Source organism: Chlamydotis macqueenii, chromosome 23, assembly GCF_036417535.1.
Source record: "Chlamydotis macqueenii isolate bChlMac1 chromosome 23, bChlMac1.mat, whole genome shotgun sequence".
NCBI lineage: Eukaryota > Metazoa > Chordata > Aves > Otidiformes > Otididae > Chlamydotis > Chlamydotis macqueenii.
Window position 1 is genome coordinate 2,737,239 of NC_141578.1, and position 19,543 is coordinate 2,756,781.

Here is a 19,543-nt window from a genome sequence, read left to right on the forward strand (position 1 = left end):
TTAAGTTAACAAATAAATGCCCTGCTGGAGAGCAGGCAAGCTCTATTGATTCAGCACCTCCCCCGGGGACCCATCGGGTTGCAGCATTTTAATATATATTAGGCGAGGAGGAGCCCTGCCTTGCCCGGTTCGGTGGGGCCGGGGGTCCTGTGGAGCACGATCCCAGCAAAGAGATGGCCTGGGGAGACCAGGCTGCCCCAGCGCTCGACACCCAGATCCCGGCTGGGGCACTGAGGTCTGTAAAGCAAAAACCCCACGGCAAACCCATTCGCGGAGCGGAATAACCTCAGCCGCTGCTCGGTACCAGGCAGCGTTGGGCAGCGCCGGCACGGGCACGCAGCAGGCGCTGTGCTCTCCGCGCTCTCCTGGCTGGGGTGTCTCTGGCCTGTCCCCCTCAGAGCAGTGGGGACGTCTGGGGGCTGGATGAGACCCTCCCGTGGGCCAGGCTGAGCAGTGGGTGCCCAAGCCCGAGCTGGGTGTTCGGAGGTACCTGAAGTGACAGAAACGGCACCGCAGCGGCCAGCTCTCCTCTTGGTTAGACGCGGGGCTGCTGCGCTGACCTGGACACGCTCTCACACCTCTGCCCCATCCCCAGTTTCTTACCCAGCTGGGAGACTGAGACAAGAAGCCCCCAGGCCTCGCTCTGCTCTGGCGCAGAGCCTCTGCCCGCCTGCTGCCCCGGCCCAAGGCAGATCTGCCCAAACCACTCGTCCTCTTCCCCACAGGACAGGCTTGGCTGCAAGCAGGAGGACCAGGCTCCAGCAGAGATGTAAGGATGCTGGGTCCAGCTGCTGGGATACCAGGAGACCCCCCCGAGCATGGCACCCTCAAAATGGCCGGTTGAGGCGTGAGCAGGGACAGACCTCCCTCAGCACAGGGACTGGAGGCTGCCACGCAAATCACTGCCAGCACTGCTTAAAGGTGGTCTCACATTTGCAGCCCCCTCCCCAGGCTGGGCTAGGCAACGAGCAGCCGTGGGCACAGGCCGTGCAGGCAGGGTGGCAGACGAAGGAGGGGACGAGGGATTCACAGAGTCACGCAGCAGGAACACTTTAATGACCTGTCCGGCTCTTGCAAGACCCCGTTGGCACAGCATTGTCCTGTCCTGCACCGGCATCCTGGAGACCCGGCCCAAAAATCCTCCTGCAGCTGGACAGAGCCCACCAGGACCCCAGGCAGCGAGGGGGAGCGGTGTGGCACTGCTCCAGTGACCTCCCGCAAGCTCCTGAAGGGACCGTGCCTGCTGGGCTGCATCGGCAGGCGGCTCACAGGCGAGTGGCAGCGATGGTGTTTTGGGAGGGGGCTGCACTGAGCCCCGGGGAGCTGGCTGGTGACTCGGCCAAGGTGTCCTGGGGGGCAGAGCCAGTTTTTGTGCCCTGCAGCATTTCTCTCCCCTTTAGCAGCTCCACAGCTGCTTTCTCCACTTCATCCATCTCCAGCTGGCTGCTGGCCGCCATCTCGTCCCTGGTCACTGCTACGAAGGACGGGTCGCGAGCCAGAGATGCAAGGCCCCCGGAGATCAGAGCCTGCAGCAGAGGACGGGGTTACAGCCCAACGTGGGCTCAGTCTGTAGAAGTGTCCCTGGCTGCAGGGTGCCCACCCTCACCTCCTTTTCCCTCTGTGCTGGCGCATACCTGCTGCTCACCCTCGGAGCTAAGCTTTGCCCTCCAGCCTTCCAACGCGGCATGAGCACGGCAGCCCCGGCAGCCCCTTTCCCTCCCCGGCAGCCCTGCCTCTCCCTCTGCCAGGCTGTGCCCCTGCCTTACCTCCTGAATGAGGAAGGTGATGGCCGGGGTGGAGGATGAGCTCGGGTCACTGCTTTCACTCCGCTGGTACCCTGAGCTGGACGCTGTTCCCATCACTGTGCCATCCTCTCTGTGCAGCTGGGAGAGATGAGCAAAGAGCTGCAGCCTGGGCTTGGGCAGCGCCCACGGAAGATCTCTCCCACTTTAATGTGGGGGCTGTGGGTGCTGTCCCCAGCCTGGACAGGCACTCCCATCCTGCTGGAACTCCTGGGTCCGGGGCACCACCCCAACGGCACCAACCAGGCCGGGTGGGCAGAGAGAGCTGGGAACCAGCCCTGATCTCCTGCCTGGGCACTCGCCAGGCGATGAGGCAGTGGGCAGCCCCGGGCAGCCAGGGGAGTGTGGGACCAAACCTGATGCACCCCTTCTTTCTGCCCTGGCTCTGCAGGCAGCCAGGGAGCCAGGGAGATGCTGCTTCAAGCTGTCTCAGCTTGGATGAGCACCGCGTGGCCACTGCAGCAGCAGGGTGGGAGCCCAGCTTCTTCCCCAAGCTGCTCCAGCCAAGCTGGCTTCACGGCAGGGAGCCCTGGAGACCCGCTCCTCCACAGCATGGCTGTGACAGCCTTTCCCAGGAGGGGAGGGAGGCTCACCCATGTCCCCCGCATTGTTGTGTCCAGACATACACCGCCCCCCTTTACCTCCTGGGGGGGAAGGTGCAGCCCCGATGATGGGTGACCCCCAGAGGTGGCCCCTCGCCTCCTGCTCGGCCTCCGTCGCAGCCTCTCCATGGGTAAGGGGCGGTTGTGCTCTGGGAGAGGGAAAGGTGAGGACATCAGACGGGCACACGAGTAAGGACACCACTGCCACCCAGAGCTGGGAACAGGTTAACTAGACTGGGGGAACCAAAGCGTTTGGGGGTTCAGGGCGAATAAAAGTCCCAGCACCTGCCCACTGCCCCGTCCTGGCTCCTCACTCACAGCTGGGAAGGAGAAGTCCTTGTTCATGGAAACAAACATGGAGGGTGGGAAGGTGGGAGGAGGGTCACCTGGAGCTTCCCACACAGGTCCTGCTGTGCTCAGCGCTCTCAGCAACCCTCCAAGTTGCTGGGGTCTGTGTCCCCTGCCTTTCCCCTATCCCAGCCCTTGGGCTGGTCCAGATCTCCCAGAAGAGGAAGGACACTGCGACTCACCCCGCGCTGGACGCCTGAGTGCTGCTGGCACTGTCTTCCTTAGCACCTCGTCCTCGTACTCCAGCCTGGTTGGGGCAAGCAGGTGGGTCAGCCTGAGCAGAGACCACGCGCAGAGATCAACTCCACCCAGGGGTGCAGCCCTGCCCCACCTTCTCCACCCTGGGGAATGCAGCTGTGGGGCAGACCAGGAGGGGCACCTGGGACCCATGTACAGAGCAGGGACTGCAAGAAATAGGATCAGGTATATCCTCTTACGTTGGTGACCCTTGTCCCTGTGCCCAGGTAGGTGCTGGTGGCCCCTAACCGGGCCTTGGCACTCCGACATGGGTGGGTAATTGAGAAGGGTCACTCCTGTGATCCCCGGAGCCCTGCTGTCCACCTCGATTCTCACAGCATCGAGATGAAGGAGTGATGGGAAGGACAAGAAGGGCATGTAGGCTTACACACGCTGACGTGCAGAGCCATGCACCAGCCCAGGAGCTACCCTGCATGACCTGGGGACATCTCTGGGAGCGCTAGGCTGGAGCCCAGGGACCAGTGAGGGGGCCCTGCCTTGCACCCCAAATTTCTGCACAAAGCTCCTGTGTCCATGGAGCCAGCACTTGATTCCTCCCTGAGCCTGCAAGGACCTGGCTGCTGCAACTCAGCCACTTCTCCAGACCTTACCTGACCACGAAGAGCCCCTGGGCACGAGCCATGTACAGCCGGCTGCCAGCACGGCCCTGCTGGGAGCCGCCGGGCACGGCCCAGCTCTGCCCCTCGCCTGCCCACGCGAGCCTCCCCAGCCCTTACCCCTCCAGCCAGCGGCTGCTGTTGGCGTTGTTGACGTTGGTGTTGCCTTCCTGGGGGAAGTCATCGAGGAAGACGGGGGAGTCGAGGCCCTCGTTGCCCACCTCCGTGAACTGCAGGGGCCTCTGGCTGGCCACGTGGGGCTGCACGGGGCTGCTGGGCTCCAGGAAGCTGTCGACCTGGCCAAACAAGCCACCTGTCCTCTGCAACCAACAGGGAAGGCATCAGAGGAGGCCTGGAGCTCGGGAGGTTCCCACGGGAGGAGGCAGTGGTGGGGCCCACGGGAACAGTGGTCTCTGCTCGGGCATCGCAGGCCGCACAGTTTCAAAAGCCTCACTGCCCAGGGAGGGAAACTGAGGCACTGAGGGGTGATGGTCATGCAGCAACACTGGGATGAGAGCCAGCCCTGTGCATGACAAATCCCGCCACCTCTGTGGGACAGCCCGAGCTGGTGGCACCTCTGGACACAGCGGGAGGTGCGACCCTGCCACACCACAGCCACCCAGGCTGTCCCAAAGACTCCCAGGGAGCGGGAAGTGAATCTGCTCTTGCTCTGGTGACGATGACACCCGAGCTGTCCTGCCTCAGCCTGGCAGAAGGTGTGAACGGGGCATTCCAAACCTGGGGGTAAACATTCAGCACGCCCCTGCCAGACGTAGGAGCGGGGTCCTTTTACAGAGGGGAAACTGAGGCAGAGAACAGGTCGCCCAGGATGACTCAACCAGGATGTCCTGATGCTCAGGGAGAGGAAAGAACTGCTGAGCCATCCTTGTGGTCCACACTGCCTTTCACGGTCAGGCTCACCTCTGTGGATTGCCCTCCAGCCGCCGGTAGCCATGCTGACCCACCACCACCACATGGATCTGGGGGCTGGGTGGGTCCTCCAGCATCTGGGGTGCCCTGAGGGCTACACTCACCCTGTATATCCCTTCCTCCATGGCCGCCTCCACCATTGCTCTTTCCAGCTCCTCCTCAGCAGTCAGGTCCCCAGAGATGGCCCGATGGATTTCAGGAGCAGCTTCTTCTTCAATGCTCCTCAGCCCAGCCTGGTGGGGACAAGAAAGCATGGCTGGATGTGGCCTGGCCCCACCACCCATCTCACACCGGCCTTCGGAGAGGGAAACACGATGAAGCACACTCACCCGGTAAGCCACGCTGCCCTGCCAAGTCTCCTACCAGGGACAGGCCATGGGGCGCCCTGCGGCTGGCTCTGTGCTCGGTGAAACAGCTTCTGGGCTAATGCTGTCCCACAGAGGGATATGCCAAGGGCAGCCTGACGAAGGGTCAGGCTGGTGATGCCCGAAGGGCAGCTGTGCCATTGTCCCTGGTCTGGAGGTACCTGACCTGGGGCCTGGCTCTTTTCCTTGCCTTGCACCTTTGGGGCCTGGTCTTTCATCTCTACACGATTCCCTCCCTTTAAGGTCAGGAGAGGCTGGGGACATCCAGCTGCTCTGGCCAGGCACATAAATCCTCTCCCATCCCACCCTGACAGAATCCTTCAGGGCTGCTGCGGAGGCTCCTCTGACTGCAGGAGGTCCTGCTCCAGACCGCTGGTCTTGAGCTGCATCCTCCCCTCTCCACCTGACATTGTGCTAGGCGATGAGAGATGACACAGAGAGCACCGGGCACACAGAACTATCCACCATGCCAATGGAATGGAGAAGAGTAGGTGGATAAGGGCCTGGATGAACAGCATTTGGCCCAGACATTGGTCTGTGGTGGGGATGTCAAGGTTTTAAAACTGCTTGGTGAGGCATCAGACCCTGCTGAGCCCTCTCAGTCAACGGGACAGAGTCAAAGATCTCCTTTGCCTCCGGAGCCACCTGCACCATGGGGACCAAGGCCACTCTCGGCAGTGGAGCGCCCATGGCCAGTTCAGCGCTGGTTCCACCTCCACTTGGGGCCATCTCCTCTCCAGAGCCTGAGGTGCAGAGAGGTCCTTACGTGCTACCGCAGCTCTGTCTCTCCAAGTCACCCAGGACTTTCCTGAGCTGGAGGAAGCCTCTTCCCTGATCTGCAGAGCTTCCCACCACACCCTGCCTGCCCCCAGGAAGGGTCACCCCTTCAACACCACCCACACGCTACCAACCTGGATCTCCACAGGGTTCTTCTTGGGCCGGTACCCATAATACTCCTCTTGGCGCTTCATGAACTTCCTGAAATGCTCTTGGATGAGGAAAGTGGCATAGAATTTGCCCACTGTCACCTCATCATCTGGAGGGGAGGAAACCAACCTGAGGATACCGGCTATCACAAGGTGCTGAGTTGTTGGAGAGGCTGAGACCTCAACCAGGTGTTGCTCTGCCCCTCGGGGAAGTACTACCAGGTGACATACCTCCAATAGGTGGGATGACCTGGTCCAAAAGCTTCATACTCGTCCGCTTCCAGATTTTTTTGATAATGGCTCTGAGCTCCTCGTTGGCCTGCTCAAAGTTACCTGCGAGAAAAGTGAGCAGGACAGAGGGATTCCCAGGGGAATGTGAATATGAGTGATGACAAAGCATGTGAAAACTTGGGTAGACTCCTCCAGGGTGTGACTGCTTCTCTCCAGCCTCCCCACCCAGCAAAAATGAGCTTTGTAAGAAAGAGGCTTTGATTTTAGCAAACAGACTTGAAACAGAGAGCCAGACCTAGCAAATGGGTGGAGCGCTAGTGCCACCGTCTCTGTTCTGGAGGTTTTGACCTCCCCTTTGGTGCTCTCTCAGGCTTTACCACTCCTGCTCGCCTGCAACCCCCAACTGTCCCCACGCGTGCTCCGAGACCTCCTGCACTCCTCCTAGGGCTGCCCGCACTGTGCTGGAGGCGATGTCCCCACCGCAGCGGGAGGGAAGGCACCCGCGCCATGCTGCTGGAAGATGCCAGCCCCAGTGGCCCACCACTGCCCAGTCTCCTCTCCTCTGGAGCGGGATGTCCCAGCCTAGCCACAGAACTGCTCGTGTGACGCTGCCTCACCCACAGGCATGGAAACAAGCTGGTGCGGCATCTTCCCAAAGCAGGGCATTGCAAACCATGCTGCTAGCAAGGAAGGAGGTGAAAGCAACTCCTCCCCAGCACAGCTAAACTCAAAGAGGATCCATCCTCTTCCATTCCAGTCTGGGATTATAAATACACGGGGGAAATGCCAAGCTGGAGCAGCTGATGCTTCACCAAGGGGCAGATCAGACTACTCTGAAGAGTGCGGGAAGGGCGGCTGGTGTCTGTGTGTTGTGGTAGGGACGGGAATGGGGTCAGAACCGCTCCTGAGCTGTTCAGGGTGAAGTTACACAGCTAGGGTGGCAGTGGTTCACCCTTCAAGGGCCTGTAACTAATAGCGTCCCTCAGGCTGGGCAGGGCGAGGGTTCACCCGTCAGGCTGCAGAGGAGGCAGGAGAGTCACTTACCTTCTGTCTTGATCTTGAGGGCTGTCCTCACCAGCGCAAAGAGGGTTGCATTGAAGGTGACGGTGCCATCGCTGTTCAGGGGCATGTTCATACACACGAGACGCTGCCAGGCAAACCAACACCGGTGACCCCGGGCGGCAGAGCAGGCTGGCAGCTCCCCGCAAGCACACAGCCTGTCCTGGCCGGAGCAGCACACAGCCTGTCCCAGCCGCGGAGAGCTCTGCTCGAGGCACTGAGCTGCTGCCCAAGGAGCCCTCCCAGCTCTGCCCAGGCCCACGGGGCTCCGCACCACCGCTTCGCAGCACATGGGCCAGGGGCAGAGACATCTCTCATCCTAACCAGCCAGCTAAATCAGAGCAAGCTGCAGGGACAGCCAGGTGAGAGCTGTGGAAAGAACCCAACCTACGGGGCACCAGTGCCATGGGAGAAGCTGGCAAGAGACACAGCATTGCTCTCAGCGAGACGGAGTCACGCCGTGTTGTGCGTGTATAAACCATGTGCACGGTACAAACCCTGACACTGGGAAGCTGGCTGTGTTGTCACCCTCAGCCTCCCTGGGGAGGATGCAGAGAGAGCTTGGAGAAGGCACCCCTGCGCTCACACCCCCTCGGCTCTTACCTTACAAGCTACACGGTGTGGGCAGAACTTCCCGAAGCCCAGGGGAGGCTGGATACGTCTCAGCAGAGTCACTACATCCAAGTGTTTGATCCTGCCCCTGTGGAGACAACAAACTGCATCAGCAGCGCGGTGGCAGACACAGGGGACAGTGGTTCGGGCAGGGGCTGGGTGGCCTCATCCTCGTGGCCTGCCTCATGCTCCCACGGTGGGCAAATCCCTACGTTTCCCCGTGCTCCTCTTGTGCCCCGCGGCACTGGATGACAGATAAAGGAGTGCAGTGGCATGGGAAAAGGTGGCAGCATCACCAAGGCTGGATGAAGAGGGGACCGGATGTTTGGGTCTCGCATCCCCAAACATCCTGACGGCTTGTATCAGCCCTGGAACGTGCTGGCCAGTCCACATCCACCTCTGAGACGCCTGGAGCTAACTCTCAGACAGTGCCACAGCTCTCACACTGCCATGTCTGTCTCATGGCAGCCCACCCCAGGCTCCCCGTGAGCTACCCCTCCATGCCACTCACCCCCTGTCACTCACTTGGCCTCGGGGTCGTACTCAGCCCAGATCCGTTTGAACTCATCCAAGTGATGGGGCCCAAGGATGGACCAGTCGCGTGTGAGGTAGTCAAAGTTGTCCATGATGACGGCCACAAAGAGGTTAATGATCTGAGGGCAGAGGAGCGGTGCAAAGGACAGGGCCAGGCGCTCAGCATGTCCCCGGGCAGAGGGGCAGCGAAAGCCCTCAGAGCTGGCAGCACAGAGCAGGGCAGTGCTGCCTGCGGACCTTGGCCAGGGCCATGGAAAAATGCAGGCAGACCTGTTTGGGAGAAGGGGCTTGGGTTCCCCTGGAGCCAGGGGATGCTGTGGGTCACCCCATGCAGGGATGGGCCTCCCACCCAAGGACACAACGTGAAAGGCTGCAGCAGGCACGGGGCAGCTCTTCCCTCTCCACCCCTGCAAGAACTAACGGGCGATCCTGGGCCTCACGGAAGCGCGGTGCCAGGTTTACAGTATGGCTGGCTAGCTGGCCGGGGGGATGATGGCCCTAGGAAGAGGGTGCTGTGGGCTCAGCCCCACGAGCTAGAAGGCTAACTCCACCCCAGGGGCAGCCCAGGGCAGGACAGGGGTGCCAAGGGCAGCCCTGCGGGAGCTGGCATACCAGGAAGGCGCAGAGCATGTAGAAGCTGATGAAATAGAAGTAGGCGAAGCCCGTGCCGCACGTGTACTCCTCGCCCTCGGCAAAGTCTGACTCGGGGTCGCACAGCTTGCCGTAGCTGCAGCCCAGCAGGATCTCCTGCCAGGCCTCGCCGGTCGCACACCTGGGGAGAGGGGATGCCCGCTGGTCCCCGCCTGTCCCGGACACGCAGGGATGCCAAGCTGGGCACGCAGGGACGGCTGCGGCCAGCCCAGCGCCCAGGGCAATGGGGAGCCACTGGGAAAGGAGTGGTCACTGGGCTTGCTGTCCTGCTGTGGGGAGTCTGCTATTGACAGCTCCGAAGTGAAATGTTTGGAGTCAGGGAAAGCCTTGGGCTGAGCTCTTGCTTCCCCTTGACTTTCCTCACAATTCACAAATAAAAATCCAGTGTGTGAAGGAAACACTCAGAATAGAAACCCCAAAGTGCCCCTCTCTCCTGCAGCCCAGCCACACCAGGCAAACTGACGGCCACTCCTGAAACGCTTCCACTGCTGCAAGAGATTTTTCTGTAGGACAAAAAGGAAATCAACTACAGAAATGCTAGTCTCCCTCACTCCAAGCTGGCAGGCTCCCGTCCCGACTCTGAACCTGGCTCCCTTCCGGAGCGACTTGCTTGCCAAGACAAGACTGACCTGAAGAGCAGCAGCACAGCTTGTGGAAAGGTTTGGAAGTTGTTGTTTCGGTTGATCTGGGTTCCGTCCACCATGGCAATCTTCCCAAACATCTGTAAATCACACAGTCAGGTCTCCAGCACTTTTTCTCAGGCACTGACCACCCTCCAGAGCACCCTTGTCACTGAGCTCTTCTTCTTCTTGTTTACTTGGCTTTGGGTGTCCCCAAAAGAGACTGAGACTGGGGTTTGGGTGCTCTGGAGCTCACAAGCTCCGTGGACATTCCTGCCTATGCTGAAAATGCCCTTGTCTACACTGCACTTCATCTGGGCTAAGGAGAAAAGATCTTGAGAACCAGGCACAAGCACAGGTGACTGTGTGTCTGTCTTGTGCCGTTTACCGCGAAGGTGCTACTTGCTGCGTGCCTCGGTTTCCCTAGCTGCAGCCTGGGGATGGGAGGAAGCTGCTGGGGCTGTAAGCATCCTTGGAGACCAGGGTAAAACTGTCCCAACACGTGCAAAGTCCCATCAAGTGCCTGGCAGAGGACCTAGTCCCTCTCCATCCCATCTCCACAGATGCTATTGGGCTCAGGGCATCTGTTCAAGAGCAAATCCCACCCCTGCGCTTCTCACCTGCATCCCGATCACAGCATAGATGAAAAAAAGCATCACGATCAGCAGGGCAACATAAGGCAGAGCCTGTGACAAAAGGACCATGGCTTGTGTGAGATACCAGCCCAGCATCAAGGGAACCCAGGGACAGGAGGCTGGGCCTGGAGCTACTGTGTGGGGCCAGCACCCAAGCCCCCACGTGGAGAGGGGACAGCTGACCTTCTGCCCGTGCCTCTAACCACCTCCCACTAGCCCAGTTCTCATGCACGGGAGGCTTATGCCAACTCCCAAGGGAGCACTGGGTCTCTGCAGCTGGGGCGAACGCTGTGCACAACCCAGGGATGCTGAGGGAGCTGCTTGGGCTCAGGGGCTGTGCTGAGATGCTGCAGCACGCCCTTGAGCTCCCCACTGGGTGCAAAGTCCAGCCTTGCTGGGACCAGGTCCGATATGCCAGGCAGTCCCTGCCTGGTCCTCAGCCCAGCGGTGTCTCAGCTCTGACACGTGGTGGTGTCAGACAGGGAGACCCCTCCACATCTTTCCGCCCATACAGGCAATGTTCTCCTACATAGCTCAAGCCTCTGGTCCAGTCTGAGGCCAGCAGCCTGCCAGCTGGCAGGAGCTCTCCTCTCCTGCCTGGTGAGGACAGACTGCTCGCCCAGCCAGCCCGCTCAGAGCTCGCTGCCAGCCCAGAGTGCGTGCCTACCTGGGAGGGGAGCAATGTTCCTCACATACCTGGAAGGACTTGATGAAGGTCCACAGGAGGGTCCTGACACCTTCCCCCCTGCTCAGCAGCTTCACCAGCCGCATCACCCGGAACAGTCGGAAGAAAGTGATGGAGACGCGGGAGTTGTCATCGGGGTCCTGCAGGCAAAGCACAACGCTTGTGAGGGCAGCAGGGGCTGATGCCTCCAGGTAGACAAGAGGGGCTCCAGGTCCTGGGGGGGAAAGCTAGCACGATTCCCCCCACCCCAGGGACCACTCATGGTTTCCATAGCCCTTGCCTGCATGGAGGACCAGACTGCAAAGGGGATGTGCTGGCACTTTCCCTCCAGCCTTCCCAAGGAGTCCATGTCCCCAAACCCATTGTCCCACACCTCTGCCCCCTCAGGCTGCTTGGGGGGTGAGAGCAATCCCTTTAGCTGGGGAGATGGGACACTGCAGGGAGAAAGGCATGCCGTAACGCAGGCTGGGGGGGCTGTGCTGTTCACCACAGGCCAGACAGGGCCGCCCAAGGACAGGCTGAGGTCCCTCCAGCCTCAGTGTACCATACAGGATGCTCCCACCTCAGGGCCTATTTGTAAGGTGAGCTGTAGGCCAGGCACCAGGCACACAAAAAGAGGTAATGATGGCTGTTTAAGCACAGAAAGGTTGGTTTGAGAACGTCCCAGCAGGGCTTTCATGGACCAAAGGAGGGTCCGAAGGCAGGGTCATGCTGGGGGGTGCTGCCCAGTGCCACCCCTGGGCACCTGCAGTGATGCCTACTCTCTTGTGGTGGCTATGGGCCTCCCTTGGAGGGGCAAACAGCCACGGCCCAGCGCTGGGGACTCCTGGGTTCAGGGTAGAACAGGCAGGCAGGAGGGGAGCCAGCAGGCACAGCTCCTGAGCTCAAAGGGACCGGTTTTCTCTGGGAGCACCTGGGACATTGGCAGTCGGAGATGCTGGGGGCTTGGGCACTTGCCCCCTTGGTTGCTCCATCACAGAACAGCCTCAGCCCCAGCCTCTGCCACCAGGAACCATAAGCAAACCCTCCTGGCCTCCGCCAGGCACTGTCCATCTCGACTCCATCACTGCTTGGGATGCCTTTCCCACTGCCCCCTCGGCCTCCCAGAGCTTTACTGCTGCCCCTGAATGCCCCCCCCCACTCCCATCATCCAGTCCACCGGCTCCCAGCTACTCCGGGGGCAACAAAAGCAGCTGTAAACGCCCCTCCCAGCAGCTCCAGCTTCACCAGTCTGGCATTTCTGAGTCAGAGGAACCAAGGGATACCTTTGTTAGATGCTCCGTTCAGGTCAGATATCGCAGCGCTGGTGGGTGGGATGGTGGAGGGCAGGGCCGGGCCAGCAAACAGACCCGGGAGGGCTGGGAAACCGCCCGGCACACCTCGGGGTGGGAAGGGGTGTCTATACGTGGGGTATCTCACCCCAAGTCCCACTCAGCAAGGGGAGAGCAGCTGGGTCTGGTGTGTCTTCACGACATGCAGGACACATGCAAGCATCGGCCACAGGCATGCTGGCACGGCCAGGGCAGCGGAGGAGAGAGGGGCGCACGGCAAGCACACGCAGCTGATATTTACAATGCCATCACAGCCTCCGCCGAGGCAGTACAATCCGCCGCTGGATGCGAGAACGGTCTGTCGAGAGAACAAGAGAGTCAGCAGGAGAAGGGAGGCGGGAATGAGAGGGAGGAAAGGATGGGTGGCTGCAGAAGAAGACACCGACACAGAAGAAGGAGTAAAGTGGAGACTGCGGACAAGAGGAGGTGGCTGAGAGAGGAGCACAGGGGAAGGGCAGGCAGAGACCTGCCGTCACGCAGGCTTACGGACATGGCGATGGACTTTGGAGGGGCAGAGGCAGCAGATGGATGGCCAGGGAAACACTGATCATTAGGGACTTACTCCAGTGCCCCGCTGCTGTGACCTACACGTCTGGGGCACGGGCGTATGGGCCAGGAAATCTGGGCCAAGGCTCAGGACTGTGTAAATGAGCTGCCTCCCGTGGAGACCCCCAGGTCAGGCTGTGGCAGGTGGGATCCGCAGGCAAGCTGACCACCTGAAGCTAACCCACGGCTCCCCCCCAGCAAGCCAGGCTGCTCTCTGCGTGGCTGCCGGGACACCAAGACGAAACCAGTGCAGGTTTGCTGGGACCGAGCACCGAGACTGGTAGTCCCACGTGTCGGTAGGAGGCAAACCAGCGCCCGGCATGGTTCCCCCACTAACGGGGAGGCAGGAACTGCTGGTCTGCAGGCACGTGGGCGCACGCGTTCACACGCGGAGGAGTGCTCACACTCAAACACACAAATCCTTGAGGCTCCTCAAAGCTACCTGGAGACACGCTCCTCTGCGGAGAGCCTGGGCTACGCTGGGGCAGGGGCACTCCTTCCCAGCGCAGACGCCGACACCCGACCCTCGGCGGGGTGGCCCTGCCCCAGCGCCCCTCGCACAGACCAGGCTTGTTCCTGGGGGCCCAGCCAGCGACTGGGGGAGGCTCTGGGGAGACTGGGAGGGTCAGTCCTTGCAAAGGGGCTGAGTTCCCAGGGCAGGCAGTAGCAGGAATGACACAGCAGCACGGATGCTGCCAACCCCCTACACTTCAGAGCATGGGGCAGCACTGCCAGAGGGGTCCTCACCCCTACTTCCCTCTTGCCCCAGTAGCCCCGGGATCTGGGGGAACTCAACGATGGAACAGACAGGAGGATCTGGCTGTGGCGGCTAGCAGAGGGCTCCTGACAGCACAACCCTCCCCACCGCCTCACCCTGACAGCCACACACAGAGACACGAGGGAGGAGAAAAGAGGCAGAATGCAAAGAGAGAGGAGAGGACAGACTTTGCAAGCCACAATCATGTGCCTGGGTGCCACCAGGAACGGCTCGGCTGCTGCGAGGTGTCACCTGCCACCCCTGCACCACGGCTTGTTTCGTGCAGGCCACCGTCCTGAAAACACTAGGGCCCCCAAGGCCTGCCTGCGCCGGCAAGGTGATCTGTGACGGGTGCAGTGGTCACAAACAGCTCCCGAGGACCAGAGGTAACAGACGCACCTTGCGCTGACCTCTCAAGCAGGGAAGGTGGGGTTGCCCCTCCGCCTCCTAATCCTAAACCCCCTACAAATCACCAGATGGCTGGGAAAAGCTTGGCAATGCTGGGAGAGATGTGGGCTGGATGGAGAAGAAAGCACATGAAGGAAGAGTGTGGCAACCGTGAGGGGCTCTGCTCTCAGGAGGGGACAGACGGTGACCGGGGCACAGCTGCCCATGACGGAGGTCCCCGAGGAGCCCGGAGGACCGGGACGGGAGACCAGTTCTCTTAGTGCCTCAGCACCCAGACCTGGGGGAGAGGACCAGAGAAGATCAGGCCATATAGGACCATTCTTGAAATCCTGCCTGGCCTTCTGCACAGCCCTGCCACTGCCAACGGTGTTGTGGCATACAGAGCACAGCGCCTGGGTCAGTCCCTGCCAGCCCAGCCAGGACACCGGACTCCTCCGGGTGCCTGTGGCCTGTGTCCCTGGGCATCCCCACACAGCCACGGCCGAGTATCTGTGCCAGCTAACCCAATCTCTCACTCCACAGGGACTGAAAATCTCTGCCCAGAGCAGAGCCTTGAGCGTGCTTCGAGCTTCATTTCTGAGTGACAAGAGGATGGGGACAGGTAGCACACCAGGAAACGATACCCGACAGGCAGCGGGAAACCAGGTCACAGGCGCAGAGAGCGGGGGGCCAAGGATGGGGTCTTGGAGGACCTGGTGGCAGATGAAGGCTGCTGGCACTGGCATGAAATCCGGGAGCTTGTCAAGGCCGAGAAGCCCAGAGGCTCAGAGGATGGCAGTATCGACGTGCAGGCAGGAGCACGGTGCTGTCACGGGGGAGGAAGGTGGATGGATGTGCTCATCCCAGCTCTGCGAGGCCTGAACTACCCTCCAGAAAATAAGGTGACTGCCACCAATGGCCCCTGAACACCCTCTCCTCCTCAGCACAGAGAACGGCTGAAGGTCGCCCCGCGCAGGGGTGGCAGGGGCGGCAGCAGCTCTGCCAGACACAGCTTTGCGGCGCGCCAGAGCTGGCAAGCCCTGCTCCCAAGAGGACATGGCATGCAAAGTCACCAGAAGAGAGGGTTAATCTACAATCTACCCGATCCTACAGCTGCTTCTAGAGCTACCCCCAAGATCTGCTAAACGCAGCACACGAGCTCCCGGTGCAGAGGGGCATTTTCAGTGCTAGACACGGGGTGTGCATGCCGCAGTGCTACGAAAGGCAGCGGCACACTGGCTTCCTAGCACTGCTCTGAAAATGCTCCCAGCAGAGCAGTCACCATAGAGCCGCTGCCTGTGGTTCATACGGGGTAGAGCTTCCGAAACAGCGTAGAGAGTACGCACGTGCTCACATATCCAGTCAGGATGCGTATATGTGCAGATCACCGTATAAAGGGACATACGCAAAGCAAACGCCTTGAAATCCGATGTGGTTGACCCTCCCCTGGCACGGGACAGCAGTGTCCTGTGGGAACCCTTCTTCTTCCCACCTGCAATAATCGGAGGCTGGACGCGTGGGTGACTGCCTGTCCGGGCGCGCGCACTGGGGACAGGCAGGGTGAGTGGGGCAGGGGTTGGCACGCATCCCGCTGCTCATGGACCACTCCTGAGCGAACAGGCTGTTTTACAGAGGATCCCAGTGCCTACAGATTCAGAGGAAGGGAGGGGAGGGGGCAGTGTGACACGTCAGCCATCTGAGGATGGTCCTCCATGTCTAAATAGCGCGTTAAGATTCACATGCCTGCGTTCTCCACACACTCATGCCACGGGCTGATCCTGGCCTGTCCCTCCTCAGAACCAAGCAGAGCAGGGAGAGAGGAGAGGACACCAACACTCTGCAGAGCTGGACACCACACCAGCACCCCTGCCTCTCCCCAGGGCAGGCGCCGCGGCCCAGCCTCAGGCGGGTGCGGGCGGCGGTGCTCTGCCGGGACACCCTCGCGCGCGAGCAGCCCGACACTTACATCAATCTCGCTGAGGATGACGTCAATGATACTGCCAATCACTATGAGGAAGTCAAAGACGTTCCAGGGGTCCCCAAAGTAGCCCTGCCAGAGAAGAGCCAGAGAAGTGGAGTGAACATCCAAGGGTCAAGTCAAGGAGGAGACAGATGCTGGAGCCCAGAGGAGGGAGTGTCAGAAGGATCACCAGTGACCTCTGGGACCTCAGGGAGAGCCAGAAGAAGGCTGGTCAGACCTGGTATCCTCTGGTCAATTGTTTGGTCCTGTCTTGCAATGGTGTGAAATGAGGAGGGTGGAACGAGGTGGTGAGAGCTATGATCCCACCAGTGACAGATGTCTCTGAAGATGGGAACAACGGCCGGCTGGATTGGGTTGGATTTGGCTAGCAAGCGTAGTTCTGAATAGCAGTCCTTCCAGAAACTCACAGGTCCTGCGCATCAGAGTCCCCAAGGATCTCGTAAAGAGAAGTTTGGAGTGGCAGGCCTGAGGGTGCTTGTACTGGCAAGACACCCAGTGCAGGGCAAATGGACCCCCCTGGCCTGGCCTGAGGCCCTTTGCTGCTCTCCGGACCATGCCCTCCTCTCACCTTGGCTTTAAAGGCCATGAGCTTGAGGATCATCTCCAGGGTGAAGAGTACGGTGAAAGCCACATTGAGGATGTCTGAGATGTGGTTCATTTCTGCAGACTGGTTATAATGCTGAAGAGAAGACAGGAGGAGCTGTGTTAGCCCATGGCAGGTCCAGCCTCCCTTGTGAGCTCAGAGGGGTGTGCTGGATGCAGACCCCACTCCCACAGACCTGTGGCTCAGCAGTGGTCAGCAAGAGGGAAATTTCCCCCTGCAGCCCCTTCTCTGAGCTCTCCTCACCCAACGCGTCCCACTTTGCCCCTATCCCCAGGGCTGCTGAGCACACACCACAAGCTTTGCTGTGTATGAAAGACCTCCTCCCCAGAAGGTCTCTGGGAGGTGGCAGGGCCGAGGCAGCCCGTCTGCCACCGTGGACATCCCTCCACCACCCGTGGTGAGCACTGTGCCCCTTACCTGCATGCCTAGGCAGATGGTGTTCAGCAGGATCAAGAAGAACATGAGGTACTCAAAGTAGGAGGAGGTGACCACATACCAGATCTGGTACTGGTAGGGGTTCTTGGGGATGTAGCGTCGCAGCGGGCGAGCCTTCAGAGCATACTGCACACACTGGCGCTGAGGAGGGGAGAGCAGGTGTGATCCCACAGCCATAGTGGGGCATGAGGCAGTGCCAGGGGCACAGGCACAGAGCCAGCACCACCGGCACTGCACGTCCCCACAGACACAAGGTGGGTCCTCCTGGCTTCTCTCAGCACAGCGACGTGGGCCAGGGACAGCAATGGTTCAAGTATCTGCTGGGCTTTCCCCAGAGCACCTACATGGGACCAAGTTTCCAACGTCATTGCTCGCCCCCAAAGATTGCCATGCTGCCCTTGAACTGACCACTCCGGTCCTGAGCCTGCCTGGTTATCATGGCCTCATCCCAGGGTCTCTCAGGACTGACCAAGAGCAGCCTGAAGACATCACATGAACCAGGGGTGAAGGAGGCACTTCCCTCCCCAGCAGAACAGAGCCATCTCTGCTGGGTTCACGTGCAGCTCAGCACCCCCAGCTCAAGGTGCCTGTGCAACCCCTTCAGGCTTGCTCAGCACGTGAGCATGCCAGAACCTCCTCACCCCTGTCTAGCTGGCCTCCCCAGTGCACGCGCCACGTCCGCTGCCGATGCTGCTCTTGCTTCTGCTGCTTTCAACCTTGATGTCCCCAGGCAGAACCACAGCATGACAGCATCACAGAAGGGCTGACAGTGGAAGGTGCCTCTGGAGATGGTCTAGTCAAAGTTCCCTGCCCAAAGCAAGGCCAGCTAGAGCATGTTGACCGTGCTGCCCAGGATTGTGTCCAGTTGGGTTTTGAATACCTCCAAAGATGGAGACTTCATAGAATCATAGAATAGTTTAGGTGGAAAGGGACCTTTAAAGCCCACCCAGTCCAACCCCCTGCCAGGAGCAGGGACATCTCCAACCAGATCAGGTTGCTCAGAGCCCCGTCCAACCTGGCCTTGAATGGTTCCAGGGATGGGGCATCCACCGCCTCTCTGGGCAGCCTGGGCCACTGCTCCACCACCCTCAGTGTAAAAAATGTTTTCTTGACGTCCAGTTTGAATCTGCCTCCCCCTGTTTTAAAACCATCACCCCTCGTCCTGTCCCAGCAGGCCCTGCTGAAGAGTCTCTCCCCATCTTTCCTGCAGCCCCCTTTAGGCACTGGGAGGCCGCTCTTGGGTCTCCCCGGAGCCTCCTCTTCTCCAGGCTGAACAGCCCCACTCTCACAGGAGAGGTGCTCCAGCCCTCTCATCACCTGCTTGGCCTCCTCTGGACCCTCTCCAACAGCTCCACGTCCTTCTGATGCTGGTGGCTCCAGAACTGGACACAGTACTGCAGGTGGGCTCTCACCAGAGCAGAGCAGAGGGGCAGAATCCCCTCCCTCGACCTGCTGGCCACACTCCTTTTGACACAGCCCAGGATGCGGTTGGCTTTCCGGGCTGCAAGTGCACATCTCACGTCATCTCAGTGGTCCCTTGCTGGACTCACTCCAGTTTGTCCACATCACTTTTGTACTGGGGAGCCCAGAACTGTCCACAACCTCTGCTCCAGCTCAGTGTGAACCCCCCATCTGCACCAGAAGGTTCACCCCCTGATTCTGGTCTGCTCTGCCCTTCCCTTGGAAGGCTTGCGTTGTGCCAGGCATGGGCCCAGCTGACCCTGCCCTAGCAGCAAACAGACCTGGGGCAGATTTAAACTCATCTGCACCAGCAGTGCCACCACTAAAGGGCTGATCCCAACCAGCCAGCCCCAGCAGCGCCAGATCCCAGGCTGGTCCACCTTGCCCAGTCCCAGCAGTCCCATTACCTGGTTCTTGTCCAGTTCACAGTTCTTGTACTCGCTCTCCCCCTGCTCCTGGAAGGTGACAATGACAAAGCCCACAAAGATATTCATCATGAAGAAGGCAATGAGGATGATGTAGATGATGAAGAACATTGCAATCTCCACCCGGTAGTTGTAGATAGGGCCTCTATCCTCAGCGTTAGTGTCAATGGCCATGTAGAGCAGCCTACAGGAGGGAAAGTGAGGCAACAGAGATCCTAATTACGTGGCAAAGAATCTCTCCTCTTGAAGTTATGGAGAGCTCTGAGGACACCCCAAATCCAACAACGCTGGGTCAGGGCTGCTGGGATGACCTTGTCAGGTCCGCAGCCACCAAAAGGCCTGCGGCAGGGACCTGCTCCCAGCACAGACCCATCCCTCGGCAGGCCCCGTGCACAGCCAGACTCACTCTGGCCAGCCCTCGAAGGTGGAGACGGTGAAAAGCGACATCATGGCTGAGAAGACGTTGTCGAAGTGGAAGTTGCTGTGCATCCAGACACGCTCCTGTAGCTCGATCTGTGTGGGGTCCCCATCCACGTAGTTGATGAAATAACCCCTGCAGCAGAAGGGATGGGGTGCTCATCGGGCAGGGCCCCCTCCAGACCACCCACCGCGGCACCGGCCCAGGGCTCTGCAGTCCCTGGGAGGGGAGGATGGCCCTCTGCTTGTTTCTGATTTACCCCAGGGTGAGGGAGAACAGCACGAGACCCCAGCCCCGCATTTTGGATGCGACATCCCCACGCAGGAACACAAGCGGCTGCCGCC

The 19,543-nt window shown here is 60.2% G+C and overlaps 1 protein-coding gene across 2 annotated transcripts in view; it reads right to left on the reverse strand.

The window, feature by feature from the left end:
- Nucleotides 1–1,034: 1,034 nt before the first annotated feature.
- CACNA1S (calcium voltage-gated channel subunit alpha1 S) overlaps nucleotides 1,035–19,543 on the reverse strand; it is a 42,724-nt gene continuing 24,215 nt past the window's right edge. Inside the window, exons 24-44 of one of the 2 annotated variants that reach the window (XM_086765925.1) lie at nucleotides 19,188–19,334; nucleotides 18,764–18,965; nucleotides 16,878–17,036; nucleotides 16,425–16,535; nucleotides 15,842–15,925; nucleotides 12,427–12,483; nucleotides 10,866–10,994; nucleotides 10,155–10,220; nucleotides 9,544–9,635; nucleotides 8,876–9,035; nucleotides 8,255–8,382; nucleotides 7,721–7,817; nucleotides 7,103–7,205; nucleotides 6,059–6,160; nucleotides 5,813–5,937; nucleotides 4,641–4,769; nucleotides 3,727–3,926; nucleotides 2,935–2,999; nucleotides 2,444–2,553; nucleotides 1,767–1,883; nucleotides 1,035–1,526 (exon numbers count right to left, since the gene is read on the reverse strand). In XM_086765925.1, coding sequence (XP_086622051.1) covers nucleotides 1,266–1,526; nucleotides 1,767–1,883; nucleotides 2,444–2,553; nucleotides 2,935–2,999; nucleotides 3,727–3,926; nucleotides 4,641–4,769; nucleotides 5,813–5,937; nucleotides 6,059–6,160; nucleotides 7,103–7,205; nucleotides 7,721–7,817; nucleotides 8,255–8,382; nucleotides 8,876–9,035; nucleotides 9,544–9,635; nucleotides 10,155–10,220; nucleotides 10,866–10,994; nucleotides 12,427–12,483; nucleotides 15,842–15,925; nucleotides 16,425–16,535; nucleotides 16,878–17,036; nucleotides 18,764–18,965; nucleotides 19,188–19,334 — 2,644 coding nt within the window. In that variant the 3' untranslated portion in view covers nucleotides 1,035–1,265. The remainder of the gene's footprint in view (nucleotides 1,527–1,766; nucleotides 1,884–2,443; nucleotides 2,554–2,934; nucleotides 3,000–3,726; nucleotides 3,927–4,640; nucleotides 4,770–5,812; nucleotides 5,938–6,058; nucleotides 6,161–7,102; nucleotides 7,206–7,720; nucleotides 7,818–8,254; nucleotides 8,383–8,875; nucleotides 9,036–9,543; nucleotides 9,636–10,154; nucleotides 10,221–10,865; nucleotides 10,995–12,426; nucleotides 12,484–15,841; nucleotides 15,926–16,424; nucleotides 16,536–16,877; nucleotides 17,037–18,763; nucleotides 18,966–19,187; nucleotides 19,335–19,543) is intronic. The other variant, XM_086765926.1, reaches the window with a different exon arrangement.